Source organism: Centropristis striata, chromosome 5, assembly GCF_030273125.1.
Source record: "Centropristis striata isolate RG_2023a ecotype Rhode Island chromosome 5, C.striata_1.0, whole genome shotgun sequence".
NCBI lineage: Eukaryota > Metazoa > Chordata > Actinopteri > Perciformes > Serranidae > Centropristis > Centropristis striata.
Genome location: NC_081521.1, coordinates 21,349,047 through 21,366,344, shown reverse-complemented (window position 1 = coordinate 21,366,344; position 17,298 = coordinate 21,349,047). Strand labels below are relative to the sequence as shown.

The 17,298-nt window shown below is 36.2% G+C and overlaps 2 protein-coding genes across 2 annotated transcripts; both read left to right on the top strand.

Moving 5' to 3' along the window:
• The first annotated feature begins 6,309 nt into the window (after positions 1 to 6,309).
• Positions 6,310 to 10,964, top strand: sike1 (suppressor of IKBKE 1). Its single transcript, XM_059332245.1, has 5 exons — positions 6,310 to 6,740; positions 7,856 to 7,961; positions 8,042 to 8,184; positions 8,271 to 8,384; positions 10,097 to 10,964. Exons 1-5 carry the CDS (start codon positions 6,582 to 6,584, stop codon positions 10,226 to 10,228), a joined length of 654 nt encoding a protein of 217 aa, XP_059188228.1. The 5' UTR covers positions 6,310 to 6,581; the 3' UTR covers positions 10,229 to 10,964.
• A 556-nt stretch (positions 10,965 to 11,520) lies between these two features.
• micos10 (mitochondrial contact site and cristae organizing system subunit 10) lies at positions 11,521 to 14,283 on the top strand. Its single transcript, XM_059333538.1, has 4 exons — positions 11,521 to 11,644; positions 12,960 to 13,007; positions 13,799 to 13,905; positions 14,058 to 14,283. Exons 1-4 carry the CDS (start codon positions 11,572 to 11,574, stop codon positions 14,064 to 14,066), a joined length of 237 nt encoding a protein of 78 aa, XP_059189521.1. The 5' UTR covers positions 11,521 to 11,571; the 3' UTR covers positions 14,067 to 14,283.
• Positions 14,284 to 17,298: the final 3,015 nt, after the last annotated feature.

Genomic DNA, 17,298 nt, shown 5'->3' with positions numbered 1-17,298 from the left:
TGTTTTATTGTTGACACTAATATTGGTAACACTTTACTCTAAGGTGTCTACATAAGAGTGACATGAGCATGCCATAAACATGACATGGGATGTGTCATGAACATTAATGACCCTTTGAAGTAACATTAATCAGGGTTTCCTGCAGACCTTATTTGGCCAGGCGCCCCGCCCGGCCTGAAATCTGTAGCGCCCGGGCTAGAATGTCCGGCAAAAAAAAAAAGAAAAAAAAAAAAAAAAAAAAGATGCAACGCATGCAAGCGACACGGCAGCTTGAGAACTAATCTACCAGCACACATAGATAGATGTGTGTTCTAATGAATTAATGTTGATTCTTTAGTGCTGCGCTGTCTGCCTGCAGTGCATTCTGCGCCATATCTCTCTCTTACACACACTCACACATGCCAATTGCGGCCCTCGTGACGATATTTTGTGGCCCCCACCTTGATATGAAAGTTTAATGTTAGTGCGGTCCTTTAAGCGCTCGCTATCCCGGTACTTTCTGCCATCTACAAATGTCATGATGCTCATGTCATCATGAAAGACATAAATATTGAGCGCAAAATGAAAGGCAAACGCTACTGGACAGTTTATTATCTGCAGTGTTGTTTGTAAACTATATTTTGTATGCTGGCGTAGACAGTCTGGCCTTAATTTTCTGTTAGAAAAACTGCAGCTACTCCTGATAGTTTTTTATCCTCTTTAATTGCTTCACACATGAACAAGGTACAGGACTTGCTGTGGTGAGGTTTCACGAAAATAAAACTCTGTGTGCGGGATCACGCATCACAACATGGCGACCGGTCCGGATCCATAAAAACACACATTATACAGCAAATAATAATAATCAACCTATGCAAATAACTTGTACTCACACACAACGACCACTAAGTGATAACAGTTATGATTAGGCTCAGTTTGACTCTGCCGTAACCAACGAGTATGTGCGGCAGCAGCGGCGCACTTAACTGGTAACTTTTCCTCCGGAACTGTTCGTCGTTCATTCGGGTCTAATCGGGACTAATCGGGTCTTTCCGGTGACGTTCGGCGACGTCCCGAACAGGGCAGAGCAGGGAAGTTCAATAGTACCCTACTCGGGAAGTTTGCACATTAAATAATTTATATATAAAACATTTAATCATTCCATGTATGTTATATTAGTAATATTTATATTATAATGATAACAATAATAACACATAACATTTATTATCATTATAAAAATCTGTCTCTTGTTGCCTTTCTGTATATCCGTTCTGTGAGAACATATATATACATATACATCTGGCAGCAAGAAGTAGGCAGGAGAAGCCTTTTTCAGAAGAACCGTTCATGTTCTTTAATATTCCATTCATGTTCAGGACAGTTCATGTTCAGAAGAAGCCATTGAAGTTAAATAACTGTTAATAATGGCATTTGAGAAGTTTGGATTTTTTTAGCAAAGTTTTTTTTGTGGAATACCAAGTAATTTGAGTTTGAGACCCCTGCTTTAAAGAATGCAATGTTGCACTTATGAAAAGTATTTGATTTGATTTATGATTATACAGTCTATGTAAGCTTGAAGTTGTCTCTCTAAGAGAGTAATAGCTAGAGTTGAGAGTTGCAAGTTCCCTGCAATAAAACAGATTGTTGTCAATTCATAATACTTTCTCATCTCCTAATTAGGGCCCGATCAGGCAACGACCTGCGAGGTCCCTATTGTATTTTAATACTTGTTACACAATAATTAAAATGCTTCAATTACTGTTTACGACGCTGTGATCGGAAATATTGGATCGGCCGATACTGATTTAAGTAAGATCGGAAAAAAGTGCGCTAAAGTGCCCTCTAGAGTGGTGAAAACGAAAGTGCCTTATTGGCTGCCCTTTACACGTGCAAAAAATGATTTGGTGCCCCTTCATACAATGACTTATGATGATGTGCCCTCTAGTGCAAGAAAATTTGATAACGTGCCTTAATGACAGCCCTTCTAGTGCCCTTCTAGAGCCCTTTTTCCTGTCTTGGTGCCTCCGTGGTTGAAAAAGCGCGCAAAAGTGCCCTCTAGAGTGGTGAAAATGAGAGAAAGTGCCTTATTGGCTGCCCTTTACACATGAAAAAACTTAGGCCTATTGATTGCCCTCTAGGGTTCCCCTTTATCCAATAAATGATGATGATGTGCCCTCTCGAGATTCTATAATACGGTATCACCGAACTGTGAACAATGTTATGTGAGATGTTTGCTCTCATTTAGCTCTCAAAGTGCACAAAATATATGCATTTTACTTAAAAATGTACAAATTTTCTCCCGGGGGGGCATGCCCCCGGACCCCCTAGATGGATGCCTAGTCTGTTTCTGTTTTCTGAATTTTCTGTTTGCTTTATGTGCCAAGGGTTCCCAAACTTATTAGGCCATGACCCCAAAAATAAACAGTTCGTGTTTTCCATCTTCATGTTTGTGGGTTTATTGTTAAGCAACTTCTCTCATATTTTGAGAGCCAAAAATAAAAATTGATTAAGCATCTTCTCTTTAATATTGAGGGCAATAATAATAATTAAACAATCTAAGTAACAAGAAAACAGTTCTCGGCAACCGTTCTCGAGTTGAACCCCCCGCACTCACCTCCCCCCCTGGCCAAAGTTTTTTCCTGCAGGAAACCCTGTTAATGCTCATGATAACTGTCATGTCATGTTTCTGACAGGCTTGTGTGACTCTTATGTAGACACTTTCAAAATGAAGTGTTATCATATCTTGCTTAAGTCACAAAGGCATGTTCAAAAAATTGCCTTAGTCATTTATTTCTCTTAAGTTACATTATTTACACACAGTGTTATTACTACGCCAATAGCCATCCATTGTTACATCATTTTTGAGTGAAATGATCAATAAATGTCATATGTTACACTTCTGGTGAAGTTTTTTGTGTTTCCTGCAAAACTTGAAAAAAACGAGTTAGGCGATTATTTTAACAGGGTGAAGAAATGTTATTTGAGGCCACAATATTCCTCACTTCAGTTATTGACTCCCCCGCTAATATGTGTAATATGTAATGTTTTCTTGATAAAAACCAAAATCATTCTCAAGAAAACCATGGAAAATGGCTAGATATCAGCTCTTAGATTAAACTCTCATGAGCTATTTTTGTTGTTATCACTATATTTCTCCAAACAAATGTACCTTTAGTTTTTACCAGGCATTAAAATGAACAAGAAATTGAAAAAAACTAATTTCTACTAATTTTTTCTATGACTGTATATTATGTTTGAATCCCACAATCACTCCATTTTCAACCATAGATGGGCGATATAAATACACTCAAAATCTGTACGCATTCACATGTAAAGAAACTTACACAGCAATGCTGATATAATATGGTTTATGAGATGTTTAAGGTATGGATTTTTGTTTTGTTTTGTTTCAGGACTACACAAGAGAACACAACATAAAAATGGAAAGTAAAAAACAAACTCGTTTCGAGACAGTTTTCAAGATATAGATAACATGATGTAACAATGATTACAGGCCATTATTAATTATTTGTTAAAACTGCCTGGGCCGTTTCCTCTGGAAAGGCAAGTGGTCTCACTGAGAATATTTCCCCACTGCGGGATAAAGTCTAATCTAAATATAATATTATTGATGCATTTATATAAGCAGCGTTTACATTTTCTCAAGACATGGCTCGTTTTAACTACTTTATATACTGCTACATGCTTAAATAAATAAAGAAGTCTAATCACTTTGAATTTATAATAATAATAATAATTTTTATTTATAGAGCACTTTTCAAAACGCATGTTACAAAGTGCTTTACAAAGACAAGTTAAAAACAGACATGAAACAGATAAAAATAATGTTAGAGAATGGTCTCGTTCTGTGCAATTAAAAGACAGTTCAAGGGAAGGTAAAGTTCTGGTAAAATCAGGAAAGGCTATCTGATAAAAGGAGACCTCTGTCTGAGGATCTCAAAGTACGGACTGGTGTGTAGGGTGTTAAGAGGTCAGAGATGTAGCAGGGAGTGAGGCCATGAAGGGCCTTAAAAGTAATCAGTAAAATCTTAAAAACAATTCTAAGACATACTTGGAGCCAGTGTAAAGATGCTAAAACTGGAGTGATGTGATCATATTTCTTGGTTCTGGTTAAAAGTCTGGCAGCTGAATTCTGGTCAATCTGGAATCTATGAATGGATTTTTGATTCAGGCAGGTAAAAAGGCTGTTGCAGTAATCCAAGCGTGATGAGATAAAAGCATGTAAAATGGTGTCTGTAGCATAGATCGTATTTTAGAAATATTTGATTAAAAACAGGATTGCACAAGCTTTGTGATGTGTTGTTCAAAACATAACTTATCATCAAACCAGGCTCCAAGATTCTTTGTGACAGGAGTAATATTTATCAATTAGGAAACCAGCAGATGGCAGTATTTGTGTTGCCATCTGCTGGGAACCAATAGTAAGGATATCTGTTTTGTTTTTATTCAGTTGAAGGAAATTCTGTGACATCCAGTTTTTTTACGCCATAGAGGCAGCTGTTAAATGAGTTCAGCATACTGGGGTCTGTGGGTCTGATAGGGAGGTACAGCAGTGTGTCATCAGCATAGAAATGATAAGATATGTCATGATTTTGAATAATTTGACCAAGGAGAAGTATATACAATGAAAAAAAAAATTGGTCCCGGGGCTCCTGTGGCACACCTTACCTCACTGCAGCAAATAAAGATAAAGTTATTAACAGACACACAAAACTTCCTGTTCGACAAGTAAGAATAAAACCACCCAGAGCTGTACCAGATATCCCCACCCAGTGCCTCAGTCTGTTTGAAAGGATGCTGTGATCTGCTGTGTCAAACGCAGCACTTAGATCCAGAAGTACCAAGACAGAGCACATGCCCTCATCAGCAGCCATTAAAAGGTTATTGGTAACTTTGAGCAGGGCAGTCTCAGTGGTGTGGTACTTCCGGAAACTGGATTGAAACTTCTTGAATACATTATTGTTTTCCAATGCAGACAGTAGTTGTCTCGACACAGTTTTTTCTAAAATTTTTGATATAAAAGTTAACTTTGAGATTGGTCTAAAATTTTCAGGTAGGCAGGAATCCAGCCCAAGTTTTTTTTTAGCAGGAGGTTTACACAAGCAGTTTTAAAAATAATCAGGGACGCAACCATCAGACAAGGAACTGTTAAAAACAGAAAGCAAACAGGGCCCGACAGATTCTATTACTTTTAGTAAAAATGTTGTTGGTATGATATCAAGGGGGCTTGAAGATACTCATATGTGCAACTGTTGAAATGGTTGACTGTTGATGGTTTTAATCAGTTTTATCCCATCACCTTGTCTGAAAAAGTTCAGACAAGGTGATGGGATAAAACTGATTAAAACCATCTTGTTGTTTGTGGAAGACATTAGAGTAGGTGATATTGGGGGGAATAGAAGCTCTTATTGACTCCACTTTATCAGTAAAATAAGATAAAAACACCTGACAGTCAGCATCACTTTCAGCTGGGGCACAGGGAGGAGTTGGGTTTACCAGCTGATCAACCGTCCTAAATAAAAAACTTTGGATTGTGTTGATGAGCAAAAATGAGCTCGGAAAAATAGCAACTTCTTATTATGTTTCTTATGTTAAATCTTGACCTGAAAAGTAACTAAAGTTGTCAGCTATAGTGGAGTAAAAATTACAATATTTGCCTCGACTTCTTCATCACATCCAGACTAGAAAACAAAGCAGCGTGGAGCCCTACTGTAAATTTACCTCTAAAGTTCTGGCTGCAAACTCCATGAGGCCAGCTTCAGTTTGATGATGATATACCAAGTAAAACTGGAGACAAGGTAAAATATATTTTGTATAAAATTATAGAACTGGATGTAACCCTCTTTTATGTTATATTTGCAACCTTTGTTCACATTTGCAACATTTCAAATTCTTCATTGAGCATGATAGTGTTTTGAAAGTAAAAAAAAAGATTCAAAATCACAAAAAGATTAAAGACAGACACAGACAGACACAAAATAACTAAGAAAAGACACAAAGACCAAAAAAAGACACAAAATGATTAAAAAATACACAAAATTACCAAAATTGTTAACCCTAACCCTTAAAAAATAATACCAACATGGCATTTAAACATTTTTAAGTGGTGTATACAGGCAGGAAGAAGAGGATTAAAAAATGAACAAAATAGCCCAAGACTCCATAGAGTTAACAGAACTGTACACTATTTTACAGACTAATATAAACTATACGATGTTGTACTTACTCTGGTACGGTAGGTGGCGGTATGCACCGATATACTGGTATTGTACTCCGTCAAACAACAACACAAAGAAGATCTGGAAGTGACGTTATCGTTTAGTCTCACGCGGAAACGTCATACTTGACAACAAAACAGAGAGACCATTTACTTTTTTTTTTATTTCTGTGCACTGTATTTATTCTGTGTACCGACATATATAATCCAAAGCCCCGTAACAGATTGTACACGTTGCTATAAAGACATTTCAGCTAACTAAGGCTGGATAGCCAGCGTACGCTAACACTGCAAGGTATTTCATTGTAGCTGGGAGAGTGAAGTAGGTTGTTTACGTTACATACAGGACTTGACAGTTTCCAGTATGGCCTGCACTTTAGAAAAAGTGTTGGGCGATGCCCGGACCCTGCTCGAGAGGCTGAAAGAGCACGATACGGCCGCCGAGGGACTGATAGAGCAGTCCGGGGCCCTCAGCCAGAGAGTGCAGAGCATGAAAGAGGTGGGAAATGCCCTTCCAGACAAGGTAAGGACAAATATGTGCTGCACTGCTCAGTGGCATTCACAAAAAAAGTAACAACTTACCCATCAATCCAGAATATTTGCAGTAAATTCACATTTCACAAATATTTCTGTTTGACATGACATGACAATAAACTTGAAACTTTTTATACAGTAGGGTGCCAAGTAACGTATGGGCTATAATTCATTATTCCCTCTCAAATACACAATTTTATCTCACATTCACAAAGAATACCTCTCATATTAAAAATTCTACCTCTCACATACACAATTTTACCTCTCACATACACAATTTTACCTCTCACATACACAAAAAAAATACCTTTCACATACACAATTTTACCTCTCACATACACAATTTTACCTCTCACATACAAAATTTTGCCTCTCACATACACAAAAATACCTCTCACATACACAAAAATACCTCTCACGTACACAATTTTACCTCTCACATACACAAAAAATACCTCTTACATTCACAATTTTACATCTCACATACACAATTTTACATCTCACATTCACAATTTTACCTCTCACATTCACAATTTTACCTCTCACATACACAAAAAATACATCTCACATGCTCCTTTATTGTTTAATGGAGTTTGGCATGGCATTTATTGATAAATTTCATTTTGCATCATGCATGTGGCACCCCTCCTCTGCTGAGACTAGGAGTTATTTGTTTGTTGTTATATTTTGCTTGTTTATATGTTTATTTGTTTTACTTTTTAAATTTGGATTTTTTTATTTTGCTTTACTAAATTATCCCATGAGTGAAAAGCAACCTACAAAATATTGTGAATGTCCCAAGCAGTATTTTAGTAGTAGTTTACATTTTGATGATGAGATTTTAATGAGTAAATAACATAATATACCTTGAAAATAGAAATTAGGACTCTCTTTCTCAAATGCAGCTATCACTTTGATCTGTCATACTCCGTTTTAGCCTCATTGTACTACTTCTAAAGTAAGGTGTCTTTCAGTTTTTAATATCCTGAGAATGTGTTTAAGTATATATATTCCCCTATGTCATGGTTGATTTAGTACTAGAACAGAGCAACACATCTTTCTATTCCTTTCTCTCTTCTTCCCTATACTGCTCTCTCCACTCAGCACACAGAAGACACTTCAGAGATTCAGGAGCTGACAAAATACAAGCCTCATGTCCTTCTGACTCAGGAAAACACTCAAATCAAGGAACTACAGCAGGAGAATAAAGGTTAAAAACCACTATATTCTGTTGATTGTACAGCTGGGGTGTTGCATGTTTGCTAACCCTCTTAATGACTGTCTCTGCAGAACTATGGTTATCTCTTGAAGAACACCAGTACGCGCTAGAGTTGATCATGGGTCGTTACCGCAAGCAGATGCTTCAGCTGATGATGGCCAAGAAGGAGCTGGACACCAAACCCGTGCTCAGCCTCCATGAGAACCACGCAAAAGTATGCTGACTGTCACATTGTTAAATGGTTAGGATTTCAAATGGTTGTATAGTTAAATATGCACTGACTTTGGGAAATGCGTCCAGGAAGTGCAGAGCCAGGTGGAACGGATATGCGAGATGGGCCAGGTGATGAGAAGAGCAGTGCAGGTGGACGATCAGCACTACTGCTCTGTTCGAGAGAGGCTGGCTCAACTAGAGGTGAGTCAAACACAGTGCTTCGGAAAAATCAGCAACAACTGGATATTTTTGTTAAGAAATACAGATTTTTGTGAAACTGTGTCTATAAATTGCACACTGATAACTCTCTTTGTAGCTTTGGTATCTTTCCTAGGTAAGCCAAGGTTAAAATATACATATTAATACTAATACAAGTATAACTTATATAACTTTTTGTATTAACTTCTTATTCTATGTTTAATTTATAGAATCAGGTGGTCAAATTCCAGCGTATTTTTATGCTTAGTTATAATAATATGTAATCATGCAGACAGTTTTGCTTTTATGATATCCAACTCTGAGAAATGTAAAATGCCATCTAAATATTAACGTGAGTGGAATTACATTAGTGGCATCCACAGCATTGAAAATTACAATTACAGGTAGTATAACTTAAGATTCAAGAATTCATACACAAAAATATGTCTAATAAGATTAAATGATTAAGTAATGACATTTTATATCCACACAGTCAACTTCACTTGGACATAATAATTTTGTTCAATAACATAAGTCAGGAATAGAAGTGGAGATTGTGACCATATTTCACATTTAGTCAAATACTGAATTGGTGATATTAATATTGTTGCTGGGTAAAAGAAGTGTGTGAATTTTTATTTTATTTTTATTTATTTTTAGAATTTTAGCTTCTTTGCAGCAACATTCATATTTGAAGTATTGACTGCTGTCATGGGAACATATGAGTCCTGAATGAGACATGGATGCAATCTGCAGCTTTGCTGGTGGGCAGATACATACAACCACAAGACTAAACCTTTTTTTTGTAGAATATACAGGGTATCTGCAGGGTCCTAAAAAGTCGTAATATGTCTAAAATCCACTAATTTGATTTTAAGGCCTTAAAATGTCTGAAATTCTCTGAAAATCTCCTAAAAATGTCTCAAATATGATTTTGAAAGGTCTTAAAAATGTATTAACATTACTTTTATTTAATACAAATGCATAAACATCAGTCTCAATTTAAAATGTTTTGATTTTTGAGGACGCTATAACATAACTACAAAACAAAACAAAGGACCTGTGCAGCCCAGTCACAATTTAAACATTCAGAATTAAACAGTCAGAATTTAAAGTTCTAAACAAATATTAGTTCACAATAGAGAGGCTTCTGGTGTTTTTAGTTAAGCATTTTTTATTCCAATGCGAGAGAGCTGTGAATAAATTCATATACTTTGCAAGTAATTCTGGGCCTCCGATTTTCCTTCATGTCTTTTGTACTTTTTTGACAGTATGGATATTAAATTAGTCTTAAATTGTATTCGTAATGGTCTTAAAAATGTATTAAAACATCTTAAATTTGACTTGTTGAAACCTGCAGAGACCCTGAATATAGTTCCAGTGAAAACTGTTCACAGCAATTAGCTTAGAGTAGTAACAGAGAGATTGTTTCTGAATGTACATGCAACTGTTGGATTTAAAAATAAAAGTTTGTAGGTTTTTAATGCTGTGAGTGCGTGAAACAAATGGAATTCCATTCATCTCAACTATGCTGGAGCAGAGGCAGAAGTTCCAGCAAACAGATATTTTAACCTGGACTAATAAAACCCAAACGTGGCTTCTAGTGCCATGTAGCAATAGACATACCATTGCTACATGCCACTAGAAGCCAATTCACACTCTATATTTCATCTGGACATTTTTCCTCAAATATGTGGTTATTCCGTCTTGTTTAGATTGAGAACAAAGAGCTACGAGACCTCCTGGACATCAGCAAGAGCTCTGTGAAGGCAGCGAGAGAAGAAACCAACCAGCCAGCAGCAGCAACAACGCAAGAACTGTCCCCTCAGCCAGAGTCCTACGAGTGATCAGAACAGCCTGGATCGTTTGTGGCAACAAGTCAGGAGACACGGTTGATGATCTCTTTACCTGTGTCAACCACATAATTATTTTTTTTATTAACGTAAGATGCAATGCAGCAAATCACAGCATTTTATTTGTAGCAAAGGCCACTTAATCACAGCATACTGGCTATCACATGCATTTTAACCTGCAAGTATATCTGGATGATGGCTGTTGTTTTACATAATGTGTATAATCACTGCAGTCATGTTGGAGTGAATTTAAGATAGACACGTACTGGAGCAAAGGCAGTAAAAGCAAAGGGGATTTATTTTATTTTCGGCCAAAGATACATTTATTTTTAAAGGACACAATTTCTACCTCTTTGGTGCCCCTTTGCTGTTCACACATACACGCACACAATGTTTGAAATGCTCATGACCACACCTGCTATGAGTTCACTTGAAGTCCATTAAGAAGCCAAGTTGTTTTCTACACCGTTTTAAGAGGCTGTGCTTGATAATCACTCTGCCAATAAGATGATGACTTTTGGCTGTTTCACAGTTTGCCTGCTGAGGAGTGACATTGGATCATTTGTATGTGATTGTCTCATTTAATGAATTTGATACGTTTGTCGGTCTGTTTTGTAGAATTCATATATAACATGATATCCATGTTTAGTACTGTGTGTTAAACACCTGTTTTGTAGTTTTCAGATTTGGATGCAGGTGTGTCCCAGCTAGTGGCACATCTTTATTTAATGGTAACAATTTCAAAAACATGCCAAGTTTTTGTGTAATGGGTATGAAATGTTTGCGCACTGTATGTGTCACAATTTGTATATTGTCATCTCAGGAAATCAGTGTTAATAAGGTGAACATGCTGTAAAGACTTCATGACGGTGTACTGATCTGTGTCAAACTAAATTTCATTCAGAAATTTTAAAATAAATTTGCAATAAAAAAAAAATGTGTAAGTATTTTTTGGTGCCCGAACATACATTTAGAGACTGATTATATGGAGGTGAATTACTGTCCTATTCTTAACGCTGGATGGCGACAATAAGCCGCGTTGATTTTAACACATCGCGAGGTTTGCAAGAGGGCGTTCAAGGGAAAAAAGCATAAACCAGCTTTCACCTTTTAATCAGTTTTTCCTTCAGATATATTGTATCAACAACATAGAGCTCATAAAGTTAAACATATTTGTAACTTATGCGGCGTAAAATAACAGACCTGCATAAAAAAAGAAAAACCTGTTTCACGCTGTCTCGTTCCCCCTTGCTAAAAACCGCAAGATTTCCATATTTCCAACAGCACCTGAATGCAGCACCAGAGCTGCATTTGACACTTCAGGTTGAGCGACGCTAATGTTCAGCATGTCTGAAAAGGAGCTGGGAAAAAAGTGGGACCGATGCCTGGCAGATGGTGCCATTAAACTCGGTAAATATTTCAAAGTATTCCCAGTATAACGACACTCTTGTGTCCCGGAATAAGGACAAATTGAGCAGCGGGTTTTACTGTAGTCCACAGCTGTCATTGACTGGGCGAGAGGCTAACTAGCTAACAAGAAAGGGCTTGTAAAGGACAAGTGAATGACCAGTGATATTTTGTTAGATACAATTAGGGTTGATTCAATAGTTTAATCAAAGAACGCAACCATTTGGCAATGTTGTCCTAACGTTAGTCATGAATGTTTGCTTTTCTTAGATTTTGGCTGCAAAAACCCTAAATAGGAGCGCCATTCAGATTGTGACATGATAAATTGATGTTTTCTTGCTTGTCTCAACGCACACCTTTTCTAAATAAGACATGTAACCACACAGCAGTGACCACTCTTGGATTCGGCTTACATACAAAACGTTTATTCTAAAACCATGTAAACTTTCCATTATCTCAGCTCACAACCTCTCAGTTTTTCCCAGAACGAAGATTACGTTAGCTGACGTTAACGTTATATGCTAATTGCGCCAGACAGCGGGGTAAAGTTGAGTTTATTCAGTAAAGTAAGGCATTGCTTAATCAATAAGTGCAATTACAGTCCAGTATATCCTGAATTCTTGCATAGAAAGTTTTTTTTTTTTTTTTTTACCATGTACGTACTGCAAATAAACAACGCACCATAAATCGGCAGATTTTTGAATGGAGTTTGGTGCGATGTCATTGACATAGCGTCATTCGAGGCTATTGGTGTGAGGTTTCTTTTAAGAGGTGTGTGTTTAAAGACTTTAGATGTTCTTTGAAACAGTGACAATCAAATATATCACATTATTGTCCAGTTTCAGAGAAAATATGGGGATAATACTTTTACGTTATTTGTCACTGAACTGTATTAATAGTTTAAAGTTTTATTGCCATGTGTATAAGCAAAATTGTGCTATAAACAATATATAGATAATGTACATTATAGATAGAGACAGTATGAGACAGCACATGCACACAATAAATTAAGGGTTAGCAGCTGCAGTATTGTATTTGTTTTGTAATAGATTTAAACACATGTATTTGATTGTTCTTTATTTGTTTTCATAATTTTAATTATTTTCGTATTGTTTAGATTTTTTGTGTTGGAGTTTTTATATAAGCCTTTACAGGTTTCTACTGCACCCATGCGTGTACTTTTCTGTGCTATCATCTATGTGTTATATATTGTTTATATGTGAAATAAAACTAAACTAAACTAAAACTATTAATTAAATGGTCAACTAAAGCTATACTGTCATAATGAAACTTTTTTTTGTGTGTGTGTCTTTTTCAGGCACTGGACTGGGGTTAGGAATCGTGTTTTCTGTTCTGTTCTTCAAAAGTAAGTAGTTTCAATGGATTGTTGCACTACTGCACCTCAAACCTTTGATTTTGCATAGAAGTCCTTGACAGGAAGAGCAGAACTAGGAGTGATGTTATGTAGCTACAGGTGCATCTCAATCGATTAGAATATGATGGAAAAGTCAATTTCCAGTAGTTCAAGTCAAATAGCCCTAACCAAGTATTGAGTGCATACTTTTCAGAGACCATTTTTAAACATACTTTTTAAAATTGGTCTTTTGTAATATTAAAATTTTTTGAGACATTGAATTTTAGGTCTTCATTCAATGTAAGCTATAATCATTATAATTAGAGGAAATTAAATTAAGACATGAAATGTTTCATCCTGTGTGTAATGGATCTATATAATGTGTTATTTCAACTTTTTGAATTGAATTACTGACATAAATATTAATCTTTTCTATGATATTCTAATTTATTAGATGCACCTGTATATGCAGCATGTACCATGTATATGTTACTGCAAGCTGCAAAAAAAGCTGCAGTAATAGTCCTTTGAGTTTGTCAAACACCTCTTATCAAACTGAATTCATTATTCAATGTTAATTTATAATGAGAGTATTTGGTGCTTTTATTGTGGAAGGAGCACCAATGACACCCACACAAAAGCACACAAAGGAGCATGTGAATATTAAAGTTAAGTACAGAGGAGGAAAACAGACAAGGTGTCACAACAAGAGTGTGAAAAGGATTTCACACACCATCTCTGGTATGTTTTTAATAACACTGTGACGTGCGTGAGAAGAAATAAAGTACCTGTTTCATTTGCAGGGCACACTTGGCCGATTTCTCTCGGCTCAGGAGCGGGACTTGGCATGGCATATGCCAACTGTCAGAATGACCTGAGGTCCCATTATTTGCTGCACAGAAGCGAAAAGGTTTGTTTGTGCAACAAAACACATATGGATCCAATAGCAACTTACAGAAAAAATTAAAATCTAAATTAATCTCTATTATCAGAATAACAAGTCTGTGTCATTGTTTATGTAAATCAAGGTTTTCGTAACTGATTTCAATTTTCTTTTAACAGGAGCAGTAACTGCAAGTCAACGAGGGACTGTCATTTTTTAAGGTTTTTTTTTTTTGTCTTCTTGTTTTGTTTTGTCTGTGGGAGAGTCGCCATTTGCACTGTTCTGCAGTTAGATCCTTGTCTCCCTGTTGAACGATCCATCCTCGTATGACTCTGTATGATTTATATGTGCCTGAACAGGACAGTCTGTGTATATTTAATAAAATAATCATGACGACAAAAATGATGACCTTGTGATTATTTTTTCCTCAGATATTAACTAAGCTGTTCAAAATCCAACCACATTAGGCCTATATTAGGCCTTCTGTATTTTTTTATTTTAAATATATTATATCTCATATGCCACTTATATATTTCAATATATTTATTATGTTTATTCTACTACATGCAACAACCTATTTAATCTATTGAACATGCTAGAATATATTTTCTCCAATGTGTGATATCTGTAAAAAAGCAAAGTACTTTCAGGAAACAAACACAAAAAATATGTATTAATAATAAATGCCAAATAGCAGAAATGTGTATATAGAATGTATGTATATGTAAAATATATAAAAAATAATATATGGAAAAAATATTAGACCACCCTTGTTTTTTTCAATTTCTTGTTCATTTTAATGCCTGGTACAACTAAAGGTCAATTTGTTTGGACAAATATAATGATAACAACAAAAATAGCTGATAAGAGTTTCACTTTAGAGCTGATATCTAGCCATTTTCCATGGTTTTCTTGAGAATGATTTTGGTTATTATCAAGAAAACCATGGAAAATGGCTAGATATCAGCTTTTAAACTAAACTCTAATCAGCTATTTTTGTTATATTTGTCCAAACAAATGTACCTTTAGTTGTACCAGGCATTAAAATGAACAAGAAATTGAAAAAAACAAGGGTGATCTAATATTTTTTTCCATAACTGTATCTGTCTGTACCTTGAGCTGCTGTGACAACTAAATTTCCCCACTGCAGGATAAATAAAGTCATATCTTATCCTATCTTATCTCAAAAACTGTAATTATAACAGCTAGATTCTCTGATACTTGAGGGAGGATAGGAGTCAAGTGTTAATGCAGCTTTGAAAAGGTGTGTTTTCAGTTTATTTCTGAATGCGAGTGGGAGTGATTTTTCTGAGACGGTGTCATGGAGGAAGGTGGGGAGAGCAATGCAAACGCTGTCCCAGAAGGTGGTGGGTGAGAGGGGGTCAGAAGGTTGGCAGCAGCTGATCTGATGTGGCAGATGACAGGGGCGTAGTGATGGAGGAGATTAGTCAGTTCTGAGGGGGCATGAAAATTGAATACTTTGCATATTAAATTTAGTATTTCACAAGGTTATTGAGATGCTTGAGTGCGCATTATTTTACCCCCATGAATAACATGTTATTTTGTATTCAAGTGCTCTTGTTGGGAAGTAAATAATTATTGTTTGGTTTGAAAATAATGTAGGAACAAGGTGAAGTGACTTTATTGTTTTCTGAGTTGTTGTGAATTTGTTCACAATGTTAAATGTATGAGTCACTGGAAAATATTTCATCAACCTGATATATTGATTTATTGTTTAAAAGCACTGAGCCACAGTGAAAGCAACTTTTTGACACTGACAGCAGAAAAAAATGAAGAATGAAAAAAAAGGATTATGAAAATTAGATGCAATTATAAAATACAAAACATCTGATTGCACAATTATTCACACCTTTTACTCTTCCACACCTAAATTATCATGACTGGTCACATAATTTGTATAGAGCAGTCATTTGAGGTGAAATCCAGCAATTTCTCAAAGGGTCAGCAGTCATCATTGAAAACCCCCTCCACTCAGAAATGTTTTTCTTATGGTTATGTTCCATAAAAGGTCTTGCACTGACTAAACTGACTACGATCTGTGCAAAGTCTGTCACCAAAGAGATGTTTTCACATTCCTCTATCGCAGCTATTCTCAACCTTGGGGCCCTGACCCCAAATGGGGTCGCAAGATGATTTCTGGGGGTCGCCAAATCATTTTGGAAGTCAGCTCTGTCTGGTCATTTTGTGTCTTTTTTTTAATCATTTTGTGGTCAATTTGTGTCTTTTGGTCATTTTGTTTCCTTTTTTTGGTCATTTTGTGTCTATTTTTAATCATTTTGTTTCTTTTTTGGGTGATCTGAACTGTGCGTGTGAGATTGTGCTCAGTGAGCGGGGGTCGCGGACAACATGCATGTTAAATTGGGGGTCACGACTCAAAAAGGTTGAGAACTACTGCTCTATCGAAGGAGATGTCTGTGCCAGTCCCAAAACTTTAAGATTCAAACATACGTAGGGCAAGCTAGATTTAGGGTGTCACAATTTCAAAAGCCATGCAGATGTATGCTCCACAATCACTTGTGTCAGCCACAGCTAGCTATAAGCTAACAAACAACAGACAAATCAAAGATACTAACTACACTTAGTAGAGGTGTGAATCAGCAGAGGCCCCACAATACAATTTTATCCCGATACTTGAGTCACGATACGATATTATTGCAATTTTAAGCATTTCGTGATATGGTGAGTATTGCAATACAATATATTGCGATTTAACTGTAACTGCATTTTGTGTCCACAAAATTAAATTCAATCAGGAATTGTTCAGTCTTTTTATTTCTCCACAATGAGAGTCAAACCCACAGACTGACCAACAAAGTATTCAGTCAAACTGAACTCAACTGATATCAAACATGTATGGACAACAACAACAACTGCAGCATTTGATCAAACTTTCCTCAACTTTAAGCTTCACTGCTCTGAATTTTTTCGAATGAAACATAAAAAAAAGACGAACTTTGCAGCGTTATTTCGACAACTTCCAGAAGTCATCATATTTGGAGAAGGTGGAGCTGGGAAGGAGGATGCTAAGTTACCAGCCAATGTTGGTGCTGGGTAGTTAGCTTGGTTAGCAAGGTGCATCCATAATTAAAAATGAACAGCCTACTCCTTAGAGTGTCTTAGTATATACTGAAAAAGGCATTCTTTAGACGACCAAAATGTTAGAATTTACCTTATGAACTGGAAACACACAAGTGTGTGGTGGTAGTCACATGTCAATCACAAGGTAGCCAGAGCATTCCCTGCTTTATGGTCTGTTTTACTCTAAATGGAACCATCATTTATAAAATGAAAATCATGCTGTATTGAAAAATACTTGAAACTAGTGATTGTCATGGGAAAAATCGTAAGAAAAGACTTCACAAAAGCAGACGTCACACTTACAATGTAAACAACCCTAAC

Excerpts from the sequence above, each read along its gene's own strand:
- sike1 (XM_059332245.1), top strand. The coding sequence starts at position 6,582 with ATGGCCTGCACTTTAGAAAAAGTGTTGGGCGATGCCCGGACCCTGCTC. Across the intron at positions 8,185-8,270 it reads TCCATGAGAACCACGCAAAA|GAAGTGCAGAGCCAGGTGGA; the intron begins GTATGCTGACTG and ends AAATGCGTCCAG. Across the intron at positions 8,385-10,096 it reads AGAGGCTGGCTCAACTAGAG|ATTGAGAACAAAGAGCTACG; the intron begins GTGAGTCAAACA and ends CGTCTTGTTTAG.
- micos10 (XM_059333538.1), top strand. The coding sequence starts at position 11,572 with ATGTTCAGCATGTCTGAAAAGGAGCTGGGAAAAAAGTGGGACCGATGC. Across the intron at positions 11,645-12,959 it reads AGATGGTGCCATTAAACTCG|GCACTGGACTGGGGTTAGGA; the intron begins GTAAATATTTCA and ends TGTCTTTTTCAG. Across the intron at positions 13,008-13,798 it reads TTCTGTTCTGTTCTTCAAAA|GGCACACTTGGCCGATTTCT; the intron begins GTAAGTAGTTTC and ends TTTCATTTGCAG.